This window comes from Scophthalmus maximus, chromosome 2, assembly GCF_022379125.1.
Source record: "Scophthalmus maximus strain ysfricsl-2021 chromosome 2, ASM2237912v1, whole genome shotgun sequence".
In the NCBI taxonomy this organism is placed as follows: domain Eukaryota; kingdom Metazoa; phylum Chordata; class Actinopteri; order Pleuronectiformes; family Scophthalmidae; genus Scophthalmus; species Scophthalmus maximus.
This window is the reverse complement of record NC_061516.1, coordinates 13,648,672-13,668,501: the sequence shown is the minus strand read 5'-3', so window position 1 is coordinate 13,668,501 and position 19,830 is coordinate 13,648,672. Positions and strand designations below refer to the sequence as shown.

At 41.6% G+C, this 19,830-nt stretch overlaps 3 protein-coding genes across 7 annotated transcripts in view; 2 read left to right on the top strand and 1 right to left on the bottom strand.

Moving 5' to 3' along the window:
* Nucleotides 1-19,830, bottom strand: part of gab3 (GRB2 associated binding protein 3) — a 34,775-nt gene that overhangs the window by 13,670 nt on the left and 1,275 nt on the right. The window contains exons 2-3 of the mRNA XM_035625364.2: nt 15,585-15,715; nt 6,130-6,270 (exon numbers count right to left, since the gene is read on the bottom strand). The gene's annotated coding sequence lies outside the window, so the exon portion shown is untranslated. The remainder of the gene's footprint in view (nt 1-6,129; nt 6,271-15,584; nt 15,716-19,830) is intronic.
* aifm1 (apoptosis inducing factor mitochondrion associated 1) lies at nt 396-9,635 on the top strand. 5 transcript variants are annotated; one of them, XM_035625359.2, is made up of 21 exons: nt 396-662; nt 1,526-1,653; nt 1,811-1,928; nt 2,068-2,091; nt 2,506-2,721; nt 4,016-4,087; nt 4,239-4,319; nt 4,415-4,483; nt 4,835-4,962; nt 5,074-5,204; nt 5,536-5,626; nt 5,745-5,829; nt 5,906-5,982; nt 6,153-6,261; nt 6,363-6,470; nt 6,620-6,708; nt 6,799-6,939; nt 7,636-7,778; nt 8,675-8,799; nt 8,917-9,107; nt 9,210-9,635. In XM_035625359.2, exons 1-21 carry the CDS (start codon nt 575-577, stop codon nt 9,279-9,281), a joined length of 2,286 nt encoding a protein of 761 aa, XP_035481252.1. In that variant the 5' UTR covers nt 396-574; the 3' UTR covers nt 9,282-9,635. The 5 variants fall into 5 exon arrangements, with proteins under 5 accessions (XP_035481252.1, XP_047183751.1, XP_047183753.1 ...); XM_047327795.1 differs by lacking the exon at nt 2,068-2,091; XM_047327797.1 differs by lacking the exons at nt 4,239-4,319; nt 4,415-4,483 and having other exon boundaries at nt 397-662.
* LOC118300711 (glycine receptor subunit alpha-2) lies at nt 10,831-19,532 on the top strand. The gene is made up of 10 exons (XM_047327809.1): nt 10,831-11,255; nt 11,811-11,938; nt 12,713-12,780; nt 13,827-14,050; nt 15,084-15,166; nt 15,268-15,405; nt 15,510-15,724; nt 16,776-16,934; nt 17,496-17,591; nt 17,724-19,532. Exons 1-10 carry the CDS (start codon nt 11,197-11,199, stop codon nt 17,994-17,996), a joined length of 1,443 nt encoding a protein of 480 aa, XP_047183765.1. The 5' UTR covers nt 10,831-11,196; the 3' UTR covers nt 17,997-19,532.

Here is a 19,830-nt window from a genome sequence, read left to right as displayed (position 1 = left end):
CGTGTTGCAGGTTGCAGTACAAAAAAGAAAGTGAGGGGGGCAGCAGCACACTCCGGCCACGTCTAATCTACAGAAATGTCGAGAACAAGAGTTACCAAAGAGCCTTGAAGGAAGGAGCTCGAGACTGCTGTCACTCCGTGTTCACGCCGCTTAAAACAGAGGGTATCCGTCACGTGACATGACTGTGACACTAGGTATGAAGATGTGTGGTTGAAGTACAACAACAATAATAAAACACTGTTCAGTCATTTCAGACTTTACGCAATTCATCCTCACTGCTGACGCTGATAAAGGAGCGACGCCATCTTTCTTTCGAAGGCGTTACCCCCTTTTTTTCTGTCTTCTCCTGGCGACCGCTCTCGCGCGTCCAAAGAGCCTTTAAAAAAAATTACCCATGAGGCCATTCAAACTTGTGACCTGTGTGTGGCCTTGACGTGTACCGCGGTGCCGCTAGTCGCCAGTGCGCCGTCTCCAGTCCCGCCACCCGGTTATAACTTCACCCAGCTCGTCGCGGTCCGAACCCGACTAGTCGGCTACTGAACCGGGAACCGCTCCAGCGGGGAACTGAGCCGCAATGCTGAAATGTAGGACTGCGTGGAGGAAGCTTGCACCTCTAGCTAGAGCCTCGTCAACTCTGTGCAGGCACAACGTGAGAAGAGCAGGTCAGTCGCTCGGCACGAACTCGGCCGCAGTCTCCTCTGGCCCCACAAGTCCAGCGCACGCTGCATGACACCGTGTCGGCGGCCCATGCCGCCGGACACAGCTGGTCGACCACCCGTCGGGAAGCTAACGGAGCCAAGTGACAGATAGGAGAGTGCAGAACTAGCTAACTTCGACCGCAGTGCACGTCACAGCTTGTAGTCATTGCCTGAAGTGTCCCAGTAACGAATGAAGACGTGAGCTCGTGTCGCGGGGTTCCACACGTCTGCTCCCGGTGCTGGTTCGTCGAGAGCCCTGTTAGGTGTCTTTTACGTAACCGGTGCCCCTTCAGGTTCCGCCATGCTCCGCACGGATCACGGGTCCTGTGTCTCTCCAGCCCGTCGTGACCCTGAGACAACGCGCACAACCGTTATGATGCCTCCATGCCACTGGGGTGTACAGCAATGAACACAGCAAGCAGTGGGGAGTTATTTAAAATAAACAATGATCATAAAAAAAGTAGTTCATGATTGAGGCTGGATCGTTGCGAGGAATCAAGCCACTAGTCCTTCTACGTTGTGAGTCTCCGCTGTCTTTAATTGGCCCAACAACTTTTTGGGGGAAGGTCATTTCAAATGGTTGAACTGTAGAGCCTGGATCTTCCTCGGCGAATCAGCTCAACGTGCTTGACTGATCAGTGAATTCATCATTTGAGCGCATGAACTAAAACAAAGCATCTTCAGTCACGGTCTTGTGGCGGTGATCATACAAGAAAAAAAATATATATTAATCCCCAAACAGGCTTGTTCTTCACATGTGTGTGACACATGAGTCGATGCAGTTTTGTCCGATACAGATTTTTGTAACGTTTTTATCGTTTTTTCAGGGTTGAACGATGGCCGACAAGTGCGTGTACCGGTGGCCCACATGTCCATCGGACCTTCCGGGGCAGGAGGTGAAAAAAAGTTGTACTTCCTCCTAACGGGAGCAGCCACCCTTTGTGGGGGAGTATATGTGAGTAACGTGTTCATTCGATCATTTCATCCAGGGGAACGCAGCTATTCACGCCGCAAAGCTGACGGTCGACACTGGATCTGATCGGCAGATTTGGGCTGTTTTTAATACAGTGATTGTAGAACCGGTCGTGAATAAATATTTTTTGTTTCCACAGGCTTACCGAACCGTCAAGGGCGACCAAAAAAGATATGAGGAACGCATGGAAGAACTTTCATCCAGACCACACAAAGCAGCCGCACACAAAACCATACCCGCCGCATCAGAGCCTCCTGGTGAGATACTAATGATGTTTAAACTTTGACTCTTTATACTCCACAAATAGTATTTCAGTGTGATGTTATTAACAATTAAGAATTTCTCATTTTTTCATTCATTTGTATTTGTAATTGTTTTTTCTTGATCTTGTTTTAGCTGCGGCAGCCAATGAGACAGAGTGTGAGTTATTTCTCTCAATTCTGAGAATACATCATGTATCTTAACATGTTACAGATCAAGCTCCACTTCTTTTAATAACTTCATAGATGGTAAGACCATGATACATTTATGACAATGGACAGCAAGCTTGTGCATTAGCTGCTTAAGCTCTCGCTGTTGATAGAAAGCTTTTTGTTTTTAAATTTAAGTTTAAATATTATTTGCTGCAAGAGAAGGCTCTGATCAGCTGATTCTGCAGTGCACTGCCACGTAAACAGCAAACTGTATTTGAATTATTTTTATGACCGAATTAATTCTTCCTTTTAACCCTGATCTGTTCCTGATTAACTTATTGGCTGAATGTAGCATAATAGTTTGTGTATAAGTTAATATTTCTTAGCTGATGTTGGATCATTCTGTTCATTTATCTTTTAGCCGTCCCTGAGGCTGCTGCACCTGAAGCTGAGGCTGCTGCACCTGAAGCTGAGGCTGCTGCACCCGAGGCTGAGGCTGCTGCACCCGAGGCTGAGGTTGCTGCACCTGAAGCTGAGGCTGCTGCACCAGAGGCCCCACCTTCACCTGTGGAGCCGATCCCTCCAGCTCCTGATGCTGAAGCAGCGGCTCCCAGTGAAACAGCTGAACCTCCCCCAGGTAGTCTGCACTATTTTTTTATGCTCTTAAGTGAATGAGTAAAATGTGCCTCGTGTATAAACAGACAATCTGAACCACAAAGAAAAAGTGAAAGCAAACAACATGTGAAATTGGGCTTAATTAGTACCCGTATTGTACTCTGATGAGGACCCCAGTGAAAGACCTCTTTATATCCTGCCGATAGTCTTCCCACTTATTGTGTCAAATCAGTTTTATGACGATGACATGATTTATACACATGGCCGTCTGGATATTCATAACTTTCTTGGTATTGTCTCGTCTGTGAGAGTATTGTCTATATCCAGAACCTGAGAAGTCTACTGCATGAACTGTGACTTTTCCTTCTTGTGGCATGTGTTTGTTTTCTCATTCCACCTTCCTCACCTCTGTGACGCATTTGTCATTAGAAGTGATTTGCTGGATGTCATTCATATCCTGTCCTCTCACATTGTAAATTACCACCTTTACCGTTTCAGTTTGGCCTTAAGACACCTGCACATTAACCTCCCTTCTTAACTGTTTATGTTTTTGTGAGACACAGTTTTTTCTGAATATAATCTGTGTGCTCCTTGTGTTTGTCGTTCATATCATATTTGTGTTAACAAATAGAAACCCCCCTGTCCTCCTGGCATTTTCTGTGAATGTGTCAAACTTTTTAAAACTTTGTCCTGGGATTGTACTTAATATCTTTCCTCACTGTTAACTGTATTGTTATAAAATTGTTCATAACTGGAAGCTGCCCTATTAAAGGGGATTTAATTTTTTCCTCTATACTTTTTAATGCTGTGTCTGAGTTACAGAACCTCTTCACAGCAGGATTCTTAATACAGAAAAGTAGAAGGAACATCAGTATGGTGACACACGCCTGAGAAAACATCAGCAGTGACACATTGATCAACACTGACAAAATGTATTACTGCAAATTCTGCTCTGCAGCTGCTCAGGCAATGTTTCTGTTGCGTGTAACTGTGGTTTGTCTTTCACAGTCACTCGCCGTGACACTGACGGCACATGATGTGTTGTTTGTCAGCGACACAAATGAGTTCTTACTCGAGAACTTGGTTCAAATGCAGAAACGTTTACGTCTCCACACGCAAAACGAATTGCCTGAATGCACACAAACCCAATCCGCTTCTGGTAACTGGGCAGCTTCTAGTTAATATTTTGACGGCATGCATGCTCTGCAGAGTATTCCCTATATAAAGCTGAGGAAATGCATGGATCTGGATGGTTGTCCACTTACATAATCTTTAAAGAATTTAGCCTAAACCCCAACTATGGATTACCTCAACAGCAGAGGAGCATGCAGTTGAAGCCTCCCCAGAAGAAGCAGCAGAGCCACCGGCTGCACCTGTAGTGGAGGAGGGTAAGATTTGAGAAGATGGTATACTATAGGGTCGAGTTAATCCTCCTAGGTGCCAGTGTATGCAGTTCATAAATACTACAGCTCAGTTAAATATGAATGTTGCGTATTAGCTACTAGTGCACGCAAGGTTTTTATGTAACTTTTGCCACAGTGCTGCCAGAACCAGCAACCCCACCTGAGCCGTCCCCAGCTGAGCAAACAGAGCCACCTCCTGCACCTGAGGTGGAGAGTGGTAAGCAGAGCTGTGCATGGAGCCAGTGATGTACATTTACCACATCAGCAGGTTCATTTGGTCTTAACTGGTAAATGATCCGGTTCTACTAACAGAACCTGCAGCAGCAGAAACCACGGCAGCAGAACCAGCCAAGCCTCAGCCTGAAGCTGTGGCAGAGAGTGGTAAGAACATCGTCCAGCTGTCGGAGCAGGGAAGCAGGCAGACATGACACTGATACCTTGATAATGTTAATGTTAATTTCAAACACCCTTTTTCTCCCATTTATATTTTTTACTTTTTTTTCGTTGCAGCTTTTCTCCATGCCTGTTCATATCTCCTTCACGTTGTTTGGGTTCTCTTGTAATGATAAAGGTTAATTTCACTCTCACTAAAAAAAATTTTTTCTTTGATTCACCAGGTCATTTACCCCTGTCAGGTGTGTTTGTGTAGGTCATCAGTACTGATGAACCGTGTCTCTGTCCCGCTTTTGCTCACTGCCTTTCTCGCTCTATCGCTGTCCCCCTCCCATGCAGCTCCATCAGTGGACTCCACCCTTGCCTATCCAAAGGTGCCCTCACACGCCCCCTACCTCCTGATTGGTGGAGGCACGGCCTCTTTTGCTGCTGCCCGGTCTATTCGAGCCAGAGACCCCGGTGCCAAGGTCAGTCAGACCTCTCACAATTCACTTCATCATCCATCCGGTTTTTATCAGAGTCTCTCGGTTAAACTTGAGTTGTTTTTTTTCTTTTCTTTTCGCCATGTTTGCTACCAGGTATTAATTGTGACTGCCGAGCCAGACCTTCCATACATGAGACCACCTCTTTCCAAGGAACTGTGGTTCTCTGACGACGCCAGTGTGACAGAAACGCTGCGGTTCAAACAGTGGAATGGAAAAGAAAGAAGGTTTGTTAACTTAACTTAACTAGTCTTTTAATACAAAGTATTTAAGTTTATATTGGTCGCATTTTTTTGTTACGCTAGATATTACTATTCAACTATCAGGACTTATCAGCACAAATTATAACTATGGAATTCTTATTTTTACATTATTCACAACAAACCTCCATTGTCCCCCAAAAAAACTTTTAAAGAACCTGAAGTAAATAAGTGTGCTTCTTATTACTTTTGGCAAGTTAAAATATGAATTGCTGCCTTATTTGTTTCAGTAATTCAGCAGGTTACGTATAAAAATATATTTTTCAATCATTGAAATATCTTTTTATTTCTTTGGCAGTATCTACTTCCAGCCGCCATCATTCTACATTCCAGCAGAAGAATTGGAAAGTGCAGAGAATGGGGGAGTGGCTGTTCTCACTGGCAAAAAGGTTAATTTATATTATTATAAAATGCGGTTTTCCATAAACTGACACACCAGTGTGGTGACCCCTTTTTTGTATTTTAAGACTATCATGAAGATTTTAAACATGATTTAATTTGTTTCAGGTTGTTCACATGGATGTGAGAGGGAACAAAATAAAACTGGACGATGATACTGAGATTTCATACGACAAGTGTTTGATTGCCACAGGTAAGACACTGTGAATGCATTCGTTACCGCACGTGTCTTTAAACTCGTGGAGGTTAATTTAAACGTTGCTCTTCAGGCGGAATACCGAGAAATCTGCAGGCCATTGAAAGAGCAGGAGAGGAGGTGATGAAGAGGACAACTCTGTTCCGCAAGGTCAGTGTTTAGCCACAAGGGGGCATTAGCTTTGTTAATAGGATTTCTGGCTGTTGGGACAAAGTAAAGCAAAAAGTATCATAATTTGGCTGCAGAAGTAATGGTAAAGGTTTGGAAAGATGCAAATATTTTTACGGCAATTTTTACCTCATTCTGTTCTCCTCCTCCAGGTGGATGACTTCAAATCTTTGGACAAAGTCTCCAGAAACTCCAAGTCCATCACAATCATTGGAGGCGGCTTCTTGGGCAGCGAGCTGGCCTGTGCCCTCGGCAGGAGATGTAAGACTCCTGCAGGACAGAAAGAGATGATAACGCTGATGTTTCACAGAACGTTGGTTGTTGCGCCGCTGTTGGATCGTTCATTCTCTTTCTCTTTCCAGCAACCGAGGCTGATCTGGAAGTGATACAGATGTTCCCCGAGAAGGGAAACATGGGAAAAGTGCTGCCTGAGTATCTGAGTAACTGGACAACAGAAAAAGTCAAGAGAGGTTAATGTCTATTTTACTTTGTAGCTTGTCTGAACCTCATTTTATTTAACTTGCCAGGTAGACAAAGAAAAGAGACAACTTTTCTTTATATGTCTAATCCTTTCTTTCTTTAATTAATATGTAATATTATTCTTCCTTTGGTTTCCTAGAGGGCGTCAAAGTCATCTCGGAAGCTTTGGTGAAATCTGTGACCCACAAAGATGATAAACTAGAAATCCAACTGAAGGATGGCCGATTAGTAGGTTCAGATTTCTGCCCATGTGCAACGTTACTCGGGAAACTATTTGACTTATTAGTTACTTATTATTTTGTGGCCTTGTCCTCGTAGGTGACAACTGATCACATTGTCGCAGCCGTTGGCCTGGAGCCCAATGTTGACCTGGCCAAGTCAGCAGGTCTGGAGGTGGACTCAGACTTTGGTGGCTTTCGGGTCAATGCAGAGCTGCAAGCAAGATCTAATATTTGGGTGGTAAGTTAAAGTTCATCCAGTAGTTGAGGATCTCCAATAACAAGTCAACAAGATCATGGAGCCGCGTAGGAATGGTTTTTTTTAAAATGACATCTGACACAGTACATGTACTGTGTCCATTTTTGTAAAAATAGTGACTGGTTTCGTGTGGATTTGGATGTAACGTAGGTTAACAGATCACTGGTTGAAGCTGCAATTTTCCTGTTAATGTTGAATCCATGGGCAGATTTGAACTATATCTTGCTTCATTGCTGAAGATGGCTCATCATTGAATCAATAGTTTAGTGATACGACTCACCCTTGCTTTTCCAATTGGTCAAACGTGTTTATTTAAACGTGGCAACACTTATTACTACCTAATTTTAATGGAAGTTGATCAGAAGTATTAAATTATATACCTAATTTACACAAACCAATAAAAAAGGAATGATTTTAAGGTTTTATGTGTTTAACTGAGCAGATCCAAGTGCAGGGCATGGCGTGTTTCAGTCCTTTGTTTGATTATAGTGCCCTCTTCAGGCAAAGTCAAGTCACGGCCAAGACATCATGCACATCTGTGGACATATAGATATGTCCTTCTCCTCCTTTGAGTTTAATTTTTAAATTAAAACTCATCAATAAACTGTTAGAGTGAAATACTGTTTTTCACACATTCTAATCCAAGCCACATCTTCAATCCCTCTTGTTTTGTCCCAGGCAGGAGATGCTGCATGTTTCTACGACATCAGACTGGGCCGCAGACGAGTGGAGCACCACGATCACGCTGTCGTGAGTGGTAGACTGGCAGGAGAGAACATGACGGGAGCAAACAAACCCTACTGGCATCAGTCTATGTTCTGGTGCGTTTCAGACTTCTTCTGTTTCCTTAGTCACAAATTCAAATCTCTTGTCTAAATGAGCGCCGTGGCTGCAAACCATGAAACCAGCTTGAACTGAAAATGAAGGAAGATATTTGAGAACGCGAGAGCCAGTTTGAATTGTTAATTGCATTGGTCCACATTCATAGGGTACAGCATGTGCAAACCTGCAAATAAATCTGATCCAGTCCCGTTAGATGTCCCATAAACATGCTCCAATGCTGTCCTCCCAATCCTAAAATATTTAAAATGTTTTAGGAGACGGGAGTTGCCAGCAGAGGGCTGTGTTACTCAGCCAAACATTTTTTCAAACCCATCACATACTCACACATTTACTAAGTCTGTAAAAAACATTATTGATACATGGGGTCTTGGCCAGATGTTGAAGGAGCTGTCGAAGATAACTGCTGCGATTGCATGTTTTTGGCAGCTGGTACAATGTGACACACTGCTGCTTACAACGTGGGGTCAAAAGCACACCAGGGCCATTAGTCAAACTATCACGACTTACAAACCAGCAGATGTAGCAAGGCAATATGTTGATACTCCCGTCACAGTCAGTGTACTGTGTCATAATCAGACTGCTATGATGCCTCCTGTGTGAGGTACACACACACTTCTTCACATTGGAGGATCAACTTGAGCAAAACCACTTAAAATAAATTTACACTGTTTTATTTTTGACAGTTATGTACCAAATTAATATATAGCTGCAATGTCAGTATATATTGGTTAGGGTGTGAAAATAATTTGTTTGAATTCGAGTTGTTTTTTTCATTAAAGGTCTTGAAACAGGAAAAACAAATCAACAGAGAGAGAATACTTTAAAGCGAATGAATCTCTGAGCATGTTTAAATCCACGTTTGTTTTTTTCGCAGGAGTGACCTGGGGCCCGATGTGGGCTATGAGGCCATTGGGATTGTTGACAGTAGCCTGCCAACAGTAGGGGTGTTTGCCAAAGCCACTGCCAAGGACACGCCTAAAGCTGCTACGGAGAAATCAGGTAGGCACATCTCTCTATCCACTGAAAACATCTTAATCATATAAAGCAAAAACAAACATGGAGGGAAAGGGAGGACAAAGGTTCGGATTGAGCTTTTTCTCATTAAACATACTGCAGGAACTGGGATCCGCTCAGAAAGTGAAACGGAGGACACGGCCATCAGCCCGGTGGCCTCCTCAACACCTGCTCCCACCGTGGGGCAGCACAGAGACAACTATGGCAAAGGAGTCATCTTCTACCTGCGAGACAAGGTGGTGGTGGGCATCATCCTTTGGAACGTGTTCAACAGAATGCCCATTGCAAGGAAGGTACACACTGTCCCCTTTTTACCAAAAAAACCCCCTATTGACGTAGTACAGATGAATAATTTTGTTGATGTAAAATGTCCTTTTTTTGTCTGCTATTTGTAGATTATCAAGGATGGAGAGGAGCATGCAGATCTAAACGAAGTGGCCAAGCTGTTCAACATCCACGAGGATTAGGATCGAGGCCGACACTCGTCATGGGAGAGCAGTGGCGCTCAACGTGAAGCCTGAACTCTGGCAGCCATTGCCATGCTATTTAAGAGACAATTGACAATGCATACAAAATGGGACGTTACAACATAATCCCTATAATATTTTCATATTTGGAATTTGTATGTGGTGCGCCTCTTTTGTTTGTCACTCGTTTGTTTCTGTTCAGGGGAAATCACTCGTCTCATCTTTCTGCTACCACCAAACTTGGATGTGATTGTATATCCGCTAAAAAAGATCAATAACTTATCTTTTGTTTCCCTCTGTGATCAGAGCAGCTTGTCGTGAAAAAGCTGCAATAAAAGCTATTTTTAAACTGGAGTGAACCGCTTATTGTCAGATGGAAACATTGACCTGCATTCTGAGCTGTGATTCTAAAAAATTCTACACAAATTGTTTCCTGAAGCATTTCAATTGGCATATAAAGCTTGACAGACTAGCTGTTGTCGTACATGTGAACTGTAGTGATTGGATCTTAAAATTGAGGTGAGACTGTTGAAGGTATAACCTCAGCTAAACGCACTTCGTGTAAATGGGAGCGAAAGCCTTGTATGAAGGTCACTTGATGACTATACTATAGTGTGGAAATATAATTTAAACAAGTAGATCCGGCAAGAAAATTCAAAATGAAGCTTGGCCTACTCCTATCTGGATGTTTTAAATATTCAATCATGCAGAAACATTATTTTTCTTTTCTATAACTCTGGGCTCCTTGTTAGTTGTAATGTCCTCATGTTTTATTTTCTCACATTTCTTATCCCATTTGACACTTTGGGCTCCAGAGCGAAGTGTGCAGTGGCTTTTCAAGTGTGAGGCAAACACGTGCGTCCCATCGCTTCCTCTTGACATTAATTTTACATGAATAAATGGCCGAACTGCCTCCCCCCATCTGTATGGGGGAGTAAACATGGGCTTTCACTTTCATATGTGAATTGGAAGATGAAAATAATTAGACCAGAAACTTTGGACAGGCCTGTTAAGATGAAAAAAATGCCTGCATGTGAACTGACACAGAAATGTGTTACACTTGCATTAATTGGAACTAAATGCCTTCATCCTTTCATCCCTCTGAGTGCAACAACAATCTTGTGAGCTTGATTGTGTTTCTGCTCTTGGTCTACAATCAGCAAGATTTGTAAGATCCTGTGATTAAATGATGTTATGATCGTCACCATGATTTTGGAAAGTTGAATGAGTTCACTACTGTAAATGATAAAAAAAGCCATCTTAGAGATCGGTAGACATATTTGCATTTAAGTAAGTTATACACGGATAATATATTTGGTTTTTTGACAATCAACAATTTATCTCCATTGTATGAAGATCAAAATAAACCCCCAACGAGGAAGATCTCAGGGTCCCTTTATTTTAACGTAAGACCCAACTATCTTGGAGTGATCACTCAGCACGTTTGATGAACAATAAAATATTAAACCTAATAAACATTTACAGAAAATTATATGAAACATTTTTTTAAATGAATTGTAGTTTTCAGAGACCCTAATTTAAAAAAAATGTAACATTTCTGGTTTGAACCCAAATATTTCTTGCTCATCTGACGCTGTCATGGTGAGCAATGTGAGGCCGCTCTGCTATGAAAACGGTCCTGTCTCTTTAAATGCTCTTGCAGTAATTCCTTCAGCGTGCATATGGCCATAAAAAAGAGATAAAGCTTGAAGTCATCCTCACAAACACGGGCAGTAGGGGAAAAAAAAACTTCCCAAGGATTTTGAATTATATAGCAGCAGCTTCCTGTATTTTACACCTGCAGAGAGGGAGGCAGACTCAGTCTGACTGGAAGAGCAAACGAGTTCCCTGCATCGCTGTTTTTTCTTTTTCTTATCCTTTCATTTTTTCATTTTGCTGTTTCTACCAACTAAGAATGCTGGTGCACATCTTGTGTGTGTTGTTGTCTTCATCTGTCATTTTTCTGCAAGGCAGGTAAGACCCAATTTAAGGTTGGACTATATCATCCTTGCTTCAATCAAGTCAATTGTAGAAGGAATCTGCAAAACTGCTGTTCAGCTAGAATTAATGTATTAATGGCCTGTTTCTTTATTACAACTTGAAAACAATGCCAGTACATAACAACCGAGAATGAAGCGGGAGATGAGCCGCTTCTCTGACCTAGAGGCATGTCAACATCGCGGTTCATCTGAAATTGTATCTATAATTAAGAGCCAACACTTTCATGAAATAAAAATCTTCATTCATGTACTGTAAGATGCACAATGAAGTACAGGCAAATAGACAGTGAAATAATTTCACTCTCTGAAAAAGGTCTTTGTATGAAGATATTTCAAATCTGATCTGAGCACTGTTTAGTAAATGACAAATGCATTTCAAAGTGCATGTTATTCCAAAATTGTTAGATGTTATACATCTGGAATAAAATAGAATTATCTGAATGGTTAATTGTATTGCATTAAATATTATGTCAAGGGGGGAAAAAATATGTCAGGTACATCCAGAGTTTGTTGTCCTGTCATCTGGCAGGTCTGTGCTCTGTAAGGAGATGAAGATCCCCAGCAGAGCGGCCAAGCCGCCCTCTCCATCTGACTTCCTGGACAAGCTGATGGGACGCACATCTGGCTATGATGCCCGCATCCGACCAAACTTCAAAGGTAACCCACACTGTGGGGGCGTGCGGCGAGAGGGAGGACCTCCTCCATCAGGAAAGGTGTGAGGGAGTACGCTGCTCAATTTGCAGAACAATCTGGGCGCCGAGGCGGCACAAACCATTCACAGATGGGTCAGAAGTGAGAGATGCTGCAGGCTGTGATTTTTTCCCACAGGAGCCTTTGTTTTGTCACGTGTTGCTGCCGTTTTTATACAGACCCACAGCCTTAGGTTGGGATATTTTTACACTGACTTGTCCCTCAGATCTTTTTCCATTTGCCAGAAATGTGCAGCTACCCTTGTATATTAGACCCACAGGCCTATTTCAGCCCGATCTTGAGCTCTCGTTGTGAGTGAAGCCGGCAGATTATCTCTGACATACTTCCCCCTCAGCCTCTGGGGTCGCAGTGCATACATATTTCATAGTTGCTCCACATCCTTGTCAGTGCATGCCCGGCAAGTCCCGAATGATTATCTATAAATACACTAATGTAACTAAAGGAGAATCAATAAATTATTGCCTGTTAGGAAATGAGCCCCTGAAATATTTAGAGTTCCAGTGGTCAGAGACAGAGACCACACTAAGGGGAGCATACGGTAAATGACAACACTACTGTCTATTCACCAGGACACGAGGTGGCACATTGTGAAGGGAATAAGCAGATGTTATTTTGCAGTAACGTTCTGCCCAATCTGGTCTCCACACTTCATGTGGTCTCCACAGAAAAGATCTATAATATCTATGACTATGATGCATGATGACAGTCTGCTTCTCTCAGGTCCTCCTGTCAACGTCACCTGCAACATCTTCATCAACAGCTTTGGATCCATCACAGAAACAACTATGGTGAGAATTGTATAATCCATAATGTTTGTTTGTCATTCAGTGTTTTACTGAAGACAACGTACAAATGTATTAGCACTAAAATATACGTTAAGGACCAAAAGTAATAGTACTCACAGAGGGGCCCATCACTTTAATGTTGCAACTGTAACATGACATATCATCATTTATAAATTGATAATATTTTGATAATATTTATAAAAAGTAGCTGGTGACTTAAACAAATTAGAATAAAAAGTACAATATTTCCCCTTTATAATGTTGTTTAGATGCAGTAGTAAAATGTGGAATTACTCAAGTTAAAGAAAATATACAAATATCTCAAAATTGTACTTCAGAAATTTCTTCAGTAAACGTACTCAGCTGCTTTCCAGCACTGCATTTTCAAAAACCATTTGAATGTCCACATCTGGGGCATAAATATTTCAGATCTGTTCCGCCATCAGTTATAAAAATCAATTATCAGATGCATCAGACCCTCTGGCTCTTCTCCCTCTGTTTGATTAGGCCACGTTTCACGATTGCTAAACATACGCTCATTGGATTAATGGACTAATTAGTGACTGTGAACACCATCTTGTAAGTTCATTACATTTTGTCTGCTATGATTTTCTCATATCTCTGTCTCTGTCAAATCAGGAGCAATAACTTTTTGGGTTTTTTAATTTGAAGTTTGGCGTCAGGAGGACTCGTGCATTTTTGAAAACATCTCTCGGAAGGGCCATCAAATTTTAATTGACAAAATTTTAAATGGAGTTTGCTTTCATTCTGTTTATGAGCACTCGAGGCACAGTGGCCTTCACCTGCTGAGAGATGCTGCAGATTTATTTTTTTCTTTCTTGTTTACTTAATCTCGACACTCTCATAATTTTTTTTTAAAATGACATCAAAATTAGATGCATATGCAAATAGTCAAATGTTAGTGAATTCTGCTTCTACCAAGGCACAAATTCCACAAATACATCTTGTGGCTATACATGATTTTTTTTCCAGTCATTTCTAACTGTAACTAGTGTAATTTCTAATAATGACTTTACTCCATATCACAGGACTACCGCCTTAATGTGTTTCTGAGACAACAGTGGAACGACCCTCGTCTGGCGTATAAGGAGTATCCTGATGACTCCCTGGACCTGGACCCCTCCATGTTGGACTCCATTTGGAAACCTGACCTGTTTTTCGCAAATGAAAAGGGAGCAAACTTCCACGAGGTCACGACGGACAACAAACTGCTTCGCATATTCCAGAATGGAAATGTCCTCTACAGCATCAGGTGACCTTAATTTTCAAATTGGGAATCTGGAAGCGATAATGTCTCTGACAGACATTACTCATCCAGAGCTGCGGTTTTCTTATGTTGTCAAACGAATACAAACTTCTCCCTCTGCAAGTTGCGATGTCTAAACTTTTAAGTGCATGATTCAATGACAACGACGTTTGTTTCACTCCAGTTCAGCTCAGTTGTAATTGCACCGTCCAGTCAACATTGTGCATAAGTTCATGTAAAACAGTCACTGCAGGCTAAGGTCAGTGATGTGGCACTAAAGTGGTGGTGAATTGTAGCATTATGCTAAGGAATTATAAGTAGAATATATTTTAAGAAAGACAGAGCAATGTTTAGAGCTCTGTTAGCAAGTCTGTTAAACATGAACCAAATTATCAACCAACAAACAAAAAAAACAGCCTCACTTAAAACCACAGCATCTCTGAATGATGCTAAAACAGCGGCAGCAGCAGTCACTTTCCTTCTTTCTTCAACAGTGCTCATCTTCACTCGACAAGAGACAAATGGTACTTTAAATGAGCAGTGATATACAGCTAAAGCACAGGAAAATAAACTCAATGTATTATCAGTGAAGTCCTTGCCAACACCTCTACTGAGGGATGGAATGTTCTTTTTTGATCCAGATCTCTATGTCCTGTGAGGGGGGACACACTGTATTTTTTATTTCTTTTACTAATGGTGTTACATCAGACCTTTCAAAAGGTGGACATGTTGTCTGTCAGCACCCGCCAGTCCTTTGTGGTGTGTGTGTGTGAGTCTGCAGTGGAACAGAAAGATGAAGAGGAGGACATATTTCTGAAAGGTTAGAGCTGCTTGGTACAAAGCCTCAATGTGGGGTGAGTGTGCAAAAAGGGGTCTGAGTGACACCTGAGGGGGAAATAGCTGGCACTTTGGGGTTTAAGGAGGTGTTGGTTACACTGGGTATCCACTTATATTTTTTTCCTGACGCAGATTTGATTCGCCTTTTCATTTTACATACCATGCCAGTGCCATGACGGAGTTACTGTCTCCGGTTTTCTAGGCTGACGCTTACTCTTTCCTGCCCCATGGATCTGAAAAACTTCCCCATGGACAGCCAGATGTGTATCATGCAGCTCGAAAGCTGTGAGTGAGTTCACCTTCAGTGGCAGGGCTGATGTTATGGACAGATTTTGTCACATCTTATTACACGTCATCATATGCCTTTCTCTCTTCCACCCCTCTAGTCGGGTACACCATGAATGATCTCATTTTCGAATGGTTGGATGTGGGGGCAGTGCAGGTGGCTGATGATCTGACACTCCCTCAGTTTGTACTGAATGATGAGCAAGGCCTTGGCTACTGCACCAAGCACTACAACACAGGTACATGACGCATGACAACCTGCCACCCAACATCCCCGACAGATGCTGCCCATCGACTTCTAATGAGACTGTCAGTTTGCACCCGTATATCCTCCTGTCGTTAGGTAAATTCACCTGCATTGAGGTCAAATTCTTCCTGGAGCGTCAGATGGGCTACTACTTGATTCAGATGTACATACCGAGCCTGCTCACCGTCATCCTGTCCTGGGTATCCTTCTGGATCAACATGGACGCGGCTCCTGCCAGAGTGGGGCTGGGCATCACTACGGTGCTCACCATGACAACGCAGAGCTCTGGCTCCAGGGCCTCCCTGCCAAAGGTCAGACAGTTTGGTTAGTGACACCTCACTGGAGAAAAATGCAAATCGCTGATTGTTTATGATACGTAGATTCTGGGAAGAAAAAGGAAAATCGCCATTGAATTGAGTGTGTGCATTGAACTTTTCTGATTTGAATTAAATTATTACCTCTTGAGGAGAAACCCTCCAGACTTTCCACTTAACTTAAACTAGTCACAAAGTTAAAATCCACAAGTAAGTTCTGCAGAATGTTAAACTGTTACTACTTAGAATATAATACAGAATTTTATAGTTGAGGTATTAACATATACACAGCATTTCAATGCTGTGGCTGGTAAAGTTGACGCTTGCTATTATATTTTATCAGCTGATCACATTATATCAGTTTTTTTAATTAAATGTCAATGCTAAGTATTGTAATAAGTATTTGACTAAATGTGATTAGTTTCTTTACTGCCGAAAAAAATAGAAAAACAGAGGTGAAAAAGAGTCAGTATTTGGATAACCTTTTCAATGTTTCATTTCGGAGGTGGACATTTTTAAAGGACATTTACCTAAGTCCTGTGCTTGACAAATTTTTTGAGGTACTTGTCCATTACTTGAGTATTTTAATTCAGTGCTAATTTATACCATTCATTGCATTTCAGCCATGGCTACCAGTTACTTTTGGGATTAAACAAACATTAAAATACCCTGAAATATATTAAGCAATTTAGCTCCACTCTGTCCTGATACAACATTTAAGTACTGCTTACATTTAATGTATCAATAATAATGATTAATATCATTAATATAAAAATTAAATATAAAAATATAACTCAGACAGGGACCATTCTGAATAGTGAGTAGAATGTTGCAAATACTCGAATAACATAATGTAGGACTTTAACTTGTAATTTAGTATTTTCTTTTTAACAGTTTTGTTGACTTTAATTAAGTAATACTTTAACTACTACTATTGTTTGTAGTCAATGAAGATTATTCCGACCATCTTTCTATCATGTATCATATCTGTCACGAGCACTAACGTTAACCGAGTGATTCCACTGATTTGATTTTCATGGTTTTACAGGTGTCGTACGTGAAAGCCATAGACATCTGGATGGCAGTGTGTCTTCTTTTCGTGTTTGCTGCACTGCTGGAGTATGCGGCCGTTAATTTCGTTTCACGGCAGCACAAGGAGTTCTTCAGACTGAGGAGGAAGCTCAAAGAGCAGCAGCGACAGAGAGCTGTGAGTGCAACCCACCCACTCAGCCCCTCGGGTGGCTGTCACCTGCTATTCCCTGTGCCCAGCTATGCGCGAGCCACACAACTCGGCTGCATGTTTGAACTCCAGCCGGGAAATGCAGTCAGCATTGACCTGTGATTAATTCTGCTCCCTGAATGTTCTCAACATCTTGCTGCCTCACTTTCGAACTGATTAGAATAAGATAAATAGGGAGGGGGAGGACAAGACAGGTTTAACTTAATCCTGCAGCAGGATTTATTAACAACTTCTAATACTAACACCTCAATACAAAAGTCAACTGCTTGAATCCTTTTAACTTAATCATTTGTTGGGATTATGCAAAGTCACTGAAATTTGCTCTGACAACATCTTCAAGCTGTCTCATTCCACATTAATGTCACACTTGTATTCGCTTTGCAGGAAACAGATGATGATTACTTGCTAATGTACAGGATTTGGAACATCACAGTGTGACATCATGGTTGCTGAATGTTGGATCAGCGCCGTCTGTTTGATGATTACACTCACGTCTCTCTTTCTTTCTTTCTTTTTTTTTTCCATCAGCAGGGAAGTAGTGACAGTAAGGTGAAAAGGAACAACATGTCAGGCAACAGCGCTCCTCATGGGAGCGTAGCCCAGCAGTGCAGTGCCTGTTCCAGGGTATGTACAGTCGCCTAGTTCAATTTAAACACCAGCCAATCAGCAGCTCAAAAAGAAAACAGTCATCCGTTTATGTTGTGTGATTCTCAGTGAGAGCAGATGGTTATTCTGTGCCGTGTCTGTCTCTTCCAGGAGGAGGAGCTGGCACAGCAGGGTTTACTCTTCCAGAGTTTCGGACTCGCCCTGTCAACGGGGAGCGCACCGGAAATGGATGCAACACCGGTGTTCGCCGATCTGCCTCCTGGTTTGGGTTTCTACAACATACGCAGGCGCTTTGTGGATCGCGCGAAGAGGATCGACACCATCTCCCGAGCCCTTTTCCCCATGAGTTTCCTCATGTTTAACGTCCTGTACTGGCTCACATACAAAGTCCTGCGACATGAGGACCTTCTCGCCGCACTGTGACCACACAAAACCTCTGAGGGACGTAAAGCCACTGGATGCGTTTAATCCTGCTCTCTTCACTGAAACACTTACAGGGTGAGAGTCCTCAGCCGAGCCTTGCAGAACGCACTGTGACTGCATGTCCAGTGTCAGCGGGAAGTTCAGTAACATGGAAGAGTCTATCCGCTTTCTTTAAATCTCTAATACTTCCGAATATAGGCACTTTTTATTAGCACTGATGCATTATACCTTACATGTCACTGTCCAGTGTATCATCTCACGCCCTCTTTTTGGAAACGTTTCTGTTATTGTATCTTCACATGCATCTGGACTGCAGCACATCCTTGCCGGGCCTACCTCTTTAGAAAAAATATTTTACAGTGTACTAATTTCACTGGAGTCATAGTCAATGGTGTTCCAGGTTGATCACAAGTTTCATATCACGTAGACAACACAAAGCACGGATTACACTTTGAAACAACTCACTTGTGTTTCTCACCTACACTAGGAAATACATTAATCCAAACATTTAGTTTCTTTGTAAACTGCAAAGTTCTAGGATTTAAAACTATTTTTATAACACAACTATTTTGTCTAAAATAATATTTGATAGTTAAATTACATTTTGAACCCTCTATCTGGGATGAACGGTTGTTAATATTTCATATCTTAATATAATGATTTAATGCCTAAAGAAGAGAAGGGAAAACTATCCATAATTTTTTTTTCGATCTCACTGTATACTTATTGAATAGCATGGCATACACAAATATAGTATATCTTTTATTTTTACTCATGTCAACCATCTCAGCCATTTTAATTTGTCAGTTTCAAACGTGCATACTGACCAGAGATGTATATTATCAATATTTAATCATCTAACGACAGTAACAACATGTTGATGGAATTTAAATGATGAAATATGGTATTATTAAATAATGAGTTCTGTAGAGTGGTGTAGTATTCCAGCTGGTTTCGATTCACGTAAAAAGCGGTACGTCAACTACGTATTAAAAATAGAATTTCAACAATTAGGTTTAATTCAAATTGAGATTATCTTGCTGGGTAGTGGCTGTGGCTTGTTGGGTGCATTAGAGCAGTTATAACATAATAATGTGCATCGTGGTGTGACCATTATTATCTATGATGTCTATGATCTATGTTTTTGAAATATCTGTTCATTTTAACCCTGATACGTAATATGTGGAACCCCCCGCTAGAATTTCACTTAATTTGCACACTTAATTATCAGCTGTGATGTTTTAAAATTTCAAACTATGTCTTTCTCTAAGCTAGAGGCATCTAACCAGCACTGAACTATAATTGTCTTCCTGTAATACTTTTCTCGGTCAAGGTTATTCTTGAACCTACTCTCAGGTGGTAGATGTGCAAAATGCCACTGCAATAACTGTCTTCGACATATTGCTGCTAGATTAGCATTTCAGTGTGCACAAAAATAAATCCTGTCATAAATGAAGCTGTCGTATAAATATTTCATTTAGACTGTAGCTGTCGTATGCATATAGGAGGAACAGGGCTGCATATATCAGCACTACACGTCTGAGATGGGCACTTCCTCTGAACAACAATAAGGGGATGTTGTTTTCTTCCAAAGAACTGTCAGATTTCTACAGTTGTTGAAGTTAACACATACATCAAAGAGACTGCCCCACATAATTATTTTGAAAAAAATAGAAAATACAACTAGAATGGGCCAGCCAGAACTTGGCACACACCAGAGACAGGAACAGATGCTTACCAACTTCAAGTCTGTTGAGTGTGTTACATCTATACGACTCTATACAAAAATGTCTCGACTGAAACTGCATCTCTGTCAATGGCACAGACAGGTCAA

Excerpts from the sequence above, each read along its gene's own strand:
- LOC118300711 (XM_047327809.1), top strand. The coding sequence starts at position 11,197 with ATGCTGGTGCACATCTTGTGTGTGTTGTTGTCTTCATCTGTCATTTTT. Across the intron at positions 15,725-16,775 it reads CCAGGGCCTCCCTGCCAAAG|GTGTCGTACGTGAAAGCCAT; the intron begins GTCAGACAGTTT and ends ATGGTTTTACAG. Across the intron at positions 17,592-17,723 it reads AGTGCAGTGCCTGTTCCAGG|GAGGAGGAGCTGGCACAGCA; the intron begins GTATGTACAGTC and ends TGTCTCTTCCAG.
- aifm1 (XM_035625359.2), top strand. The coding sequence starts at position 575 with ATGCTGAAATGTAGGACTGCGTGGAGGAAGCTTGCACCTCTAGCTAGA. Across the intron at positions 1,654-1,810 it reads CCCTTTGTGGGGGAGTATAT|GCTTACCGAACCGTCAAGGG; the intron begins GTGAGTAACGTG and ends TTGTTTCCACAG. Across the intron at positions 1,929-2,067 it reads CGCCGCATCAGAGCCTCCTG|CTGCGGCAGCCAATGAGACA; the intron begins GTGAGATACTAA and ends ATCTTGTTTTAG.